This window comes from Branchiostoma belcheri, unplaced genomic scaffold (assembly GCF_001625305.1).
Source record: "Branchiostoma belcheri isolate BF01 breed outbred unplaced genomic scaffold, Haploidv18h27 scaffold135, whole genome shotgun sequence".
Taxonomy (NCBI): Eukaryota; Metazoa; Chordata; class Leptocardii; order Amphioxiformes; family Branchiostomatidae; genus Branchiostoma; species Branchiostoma belcheri.
In genome coordinates this window covers 544597-549595 of record NW_017802769.1, presented here as the reverse complement: position 1 = coordinate 549595, position 4999 = coordinate 544597, and the positions used below count along the sequence as shown (strand labels likewise).

At 42.2% G+C, this 4999-nt stretch overlaps 1 protein-coding gene across 1 annotated transcript in view; it reads left to right on the top strand.

The window, feature by feature from the left end:
• Nucleotides 1-567: 567 nt before the first annotated feature.
• The window catches only part of LOC109464281 (thioredoxin domain-containing protein 11-like), a 10180-nt gene continuing 5748 nt past the window's right edge, over nt 568-4999 (top strand). The window contains 4 exon segments of the mRNA XM_019761234.1: nt 568-896; nt 2475-2679; nt 3165-3392; nt 3839-3932. Of these exon segments, the coding sequence (XP_019616793.1) occupies nt 718-896; nt 2475-2679; nt 3165-3392; nt 3839-3932 (706 nt within the window). The 5' untranslated portion in view covers nt 568-717.

The window sequence follows — 4999 nt, the reverse complement described above, 5'->3', positions numbered from 1 at the left end:
AGCTTTCGGTCGGGCTTCGGTAATCGTGACGCTACCGAGCGTTCCCGACGGCGGTAGCGGACATTTCCGACTATATCCAAGATGGCGCCAGCTTGTGCCGACTAGCTATTTTACTACTTTTCTGTCGCGCTGTGGAATATTTAGGCTGATCTAAACATCGGCAACCCGGCCAATTGTGGAGTTATATTGTAGGGAAGCTCGGGACAGCAAAAAACCGGGTCAAAAACGGAGCATCGAGCAGCCAACGGGAAATGTGCAGTTCTGCCAATGGATCTTTCCACGACTATTGCTGAGGGTAATGCAATGTAAGCCCGAATCAATAGTCGCCACGGCTATCTCCACCCCAGAGGTAATGCCAAAAACTTTTGACCTTTCACCCGCATATCAGAGAGCGACAAAATAAGCATTCTACGGAATCTAAACATGGCATATAAATGGCATGAAATAGTCAAACTACTTTATTCATAAGCTTCTAAAATATTCTAATAATTTTTTTAGGAAAGTTGCTAAGCATTCACAGGCGATGTTGACGATTCTTCGATTCTTTTTTGTACGTTTTGTCGCCCTCGTTTCCCACCGGAAAGAGACGTGTACTTTGGTGAAGGGGAAAATATGATGCTTGCGGTTTTGTTGACAGAAGTTGTTCGTATCGACCTATGTACGTCATTAGCGTGCGGCCCTACGTGTCCTGTAGCTATTGTAGTGTAGTATGGGGCAATGGTTGAACGCCAGGTGGCGACCCAGAATGGTGAGAAGAAGAAATCGGACGACAAGAAACGGTCAAGGCTGACGGAAAAACGAGCGAAGAGAAGAGCCATGGTGCGGCTTGCGGCGTTACGCCTGGTTCTCTGTCTACTTGTGGGGCTGTTCTTTTACATCGTTAAAGCTTCCAGGAGGTGAGTTTTAATGTTTGCTGAAGCGTTTTGTTGAGTAAACATGTTCAAGAAACTTGGTAGGAGCTATTTCTTTCTCGTGACAAAAGGGGGAGGGGGGGCTTGGGGAGGGCAAAAAATTTTCGCCACGGAAAAATTGCGTCACAAATTTATGAAATAAAAATTGTGCGTCAGAAATTATGTAACTTAGACGTGACAACTTGTTTTGCGTTCGTACAATATTGTCGCATATTTCTACATAATAAAAGGCTTTGCCTTGGTTTAATACAATCACAGGACTTTCCTCATTCACTCAGGTGGAAATAAGTAACTTTACCTAGCTTCGGTTAGGGATGGGACGTTAAATGGTAGACTCCCGTGTTTGGGGAGAGCCACAGAACCCACCGCACTTACTGAAAAGAGTAGGGGACCTTCCCGGTGTTAGTGGTTCAAACATTACAGTCTGGTCTTACGCAGCTTGTACAAAACTGGTGTGTTACGCCAGCGGCCTAAAGGCAGTTTACCGGTCATGTGAAACAAAGAAACAAAACAAACAATGTAAAGATGCAGTGATTAGTAAATGTAATACACTAAATGACTAATGTTGTATATTGTAACAGATGCAAGGGTACCGAAGTAACGGGTTCCTCACTGGCCGCCAAGTGCGGAACTCACGGGGAAAGTGGCGTCGACACTCGGGGCCCTGTTTGGAAGAAAGCTCCGCACTGGAATTCTAGTGCAGAAACGGCTTTGTTCCAGTGCTGAAACACCGTCAGGACTGGAATTCCAGAGCTGAATCTTGACTCGGCACTCGTTTTCTGGTGCTAACTTCCACTCAGCACTCGTTTGCCAGAGCTCGGAGGTCGTTCACCACTGGATAGCCAGTGCTGAATTCTACTCAGCACTCGCCACCAGTGCTCGGAGGCCGTTCACTACTGGATAGCAAGTGCCGAGGTTCCTAAGTAACGGGTTTCTCACTGAATCGTTCCAGTGCTCTGTGACTCTTGGTGCTGGAAGCCGAGTTCTCAAATCATTTCGGCACTGGGCCTCTGGTGCTTACGTCGGCCGCGCGGCGTACAGTACAGTATCGTAGGCCAAGTCTATGTCTGTGAAAATGTGAGGATCTGAGCCTTGCAGTATTGTCCTGCCGATCACCTTGTCGTCCCGATTATAATTTGCTTCCCGGGCGTTATGATCTCGAAAATATAAGTGTTAGAGTTCAAAGGTGGCATCTCGGTACCCTTTCTAAAGACAAGGTTTGATTTGCCGATTTAGAGTTTCCAGTGCTGAAGCCGCGGACACTGGACACCAAGTGTTGACGTAACTTCGGCACTGGAGATCTAGGACGGAAGCCACCTCACCTCTGTATACCGAGTGCTGAGAAAGGAACCCGTTACTTCGGTACTTTTGCGTAACAGATGGTAGCAAATTAAACCTTCAAGGATGTAAAATTTGATGGCCAAACAAATTGCACAAGACTGTTTTATTTGGTGGGTGATTGATTTGACATTTGGAAATCTAGTTGCAGGTAAAAGCTCAAATAGGCTTTAACATTTAACTTTAGAATAATTGTATATGTAACAATCCCTTTTCCCTTCACAGTTCCCACTATGCAGTTAACCCCAGCCCTCGACTGTTCCACCCCATGTCACCAGTCCGAGAGTTCAGGGCAGGAGATGTGCAGACCATGAAGATACTGGTCGCACACAGCGAGTTGTCCATGGTCATGTTTTACGCACCCTGGTGTGCAGAGTCCAAACTCGCAGCTCAGGAATATGTGCAGGCTGCAAAGGAGTTGCACAAAGAGGTGAGAATAGAAAAATTCACATTCCTTATGAAACTTGACAAACCATGTATCATTAGCTCAATATGTTCGTATATCTTTAACTGCGTCAAGAAGTGAGAAGAAGTTGAACCTGTAAATAGTAGATCACATTAGTATGTTAAGTTTAAGTGTCATTGCTGTATTCTTTTTTCTTGTTTATTCCTGACCTGTACTTAGCTTGTTAGAGCACAAACGTACAATAAAGGTCTTTCATTTAATAAATCCTAGTGCAGCCTTAGATTAGAACTTCTGTTGCTTTCATTATCTTCAAGGTGGATATTATGACATGGGAAAAATGAGTGCATCTTATAATGTGGGACTAGTTCCACCCTTTGTGAAACTAATTCCATTATGATACCGTTATGATTCCACAACAAGTCCAAGGTTTGACTGAGTACTATTTGCATTTGTATCAACTGTAACTAGATATGGTAAGACAGTGGAAAATCTTTTGTTTCTTTTTCCAGATATTTTTTGCAGCCATCAACTGTTGGGAGTATGCAGGCGAATGCAGGAAAAAGTTCGCTTTCCAGAAGTTCCCTAAATTCTTCGTTTACAACTCAAGGCTTGAAGGGATTGAGTACAAGGGTCCTGTCACCACAGAGCATATAGCAAAGTTCCTGCGCAGGGTAGCCTCACCAGTAACATATATAAGAGACCTGGAAGACCTGGTATTCTTCTGTGCGCTAGAAGATGTAAGTACTTAAGAGCATTGTTTGTTATTACTTAAAGAGAATAGACACTACTGCATAAAACCCACCTCCATACAATAATTTCATATGAAGCACGTCACCAGAACATACTGCACCTGCGCGAAATACATAATGTACTCTTTGGCAGAAGGTCTCATATAAGGTTATATTCGCGCATACAAGGTTAACATTCCGTCTGTAGTTTCCAAATGTTATGTTGGAAAAGATACCGTCTGCAACAGGCAAAATTCTGATGCAACGTTGACCAAAAACCCAACGAAAAATGTGAAAAATTGGGGGTTTTGCGCAGGCACAGTACATTCTGCCAACATGCTTTCATATGACTGGTAAATACTTGCAAGAACATATCAAGGAATGCATGTACATGTATGTAATAATAATAGATTATATCTCAGCTAACCATACATGTACATGTACTGTTCATACAGACAGGGGTACTAGCATACTTTGACTTCAGTGACTGGAGACCCCCCCTTGGATACCTGCACTACTACCTGGCAGCACAGAATGCCTTGGAAAACAGTGAGTATCATTTCATAAGGCCACACCAAGTAAATTTTATGGATGACGTCCGCGCGCGCATTGATTTTGGCCTGTTTTTAGGAAAAAAAACAAGAAATTCCGCTTCCTGTAACTATGACCAAAGAGTCACGACAATGCCGCAAATCGTTAGATTGACGTGAACCCCGTAACGCGAAATGGGTAAAGAGCACATGCTTTGTTTCTGCAGGCCTGCAAAAATGTGATGAAAGAAACAGGACAGGACGATAACTGCTGTTCCACCTGATTTATTGCTGTTTGATGATGAATAAAAGACTTCTTGCTTGTTACACTGTGTCACCTCATTCAATTTGTGTCCTAACATTTGTTGTCTCTTAGTATATTTCTAATCTATGCATGTTATTTTTCAGGGCCCTTCTTGTTTTTTTTTTGCCCTCTCGCATTAGATTTAGGGTCTCCAAAGGACATCATCCATAAAATTTACTTGGTGTGGCCTAAGAAACAAAAATCACATTTCGTCTGTAGGGGATGTAACGTTACATAGTATTAAACTAAGGAGGATGATACACAGGCTATATTTTTCCAGGACAGAATACAAAATTTAATATAGAAAAGTAGTTATAATGGAGGAAAAAGTGGTAAGTCATTCTGCATTTCATATCAGTCAACTATTATAGAGTTATTAGATTTTGAAGATTTGTCGGGGGTATCGGGTATTATAGTCAAGGGGGGTATGTTTATTCAGGACCTGTAAATAATTGTGATACGGACATATAGATGCACACAAACACAGTGAGAACACATTTTTTTAGAATAAACGTTGCTTAGGCCACACCAATTTAATTTCTTGGTTAACGGATTCGCCGCTTCATTTTTTTCTGATTTGCAAATAAAAATAAAAATTCAGAATCAACTGCAAAATGCTCATATTTTGCCCTGAACAGTTGAAAACAGACTTTTCCTTACTACTTGTTACATTCATTCCACATTTCAATGCAGTCGCATCATTATACATGTAGGTTCAAAATTCATTGTTTAAATTTTGAACCAGCCTGGTGTGTTGAATTCATGGCTCCTATTGTATCATT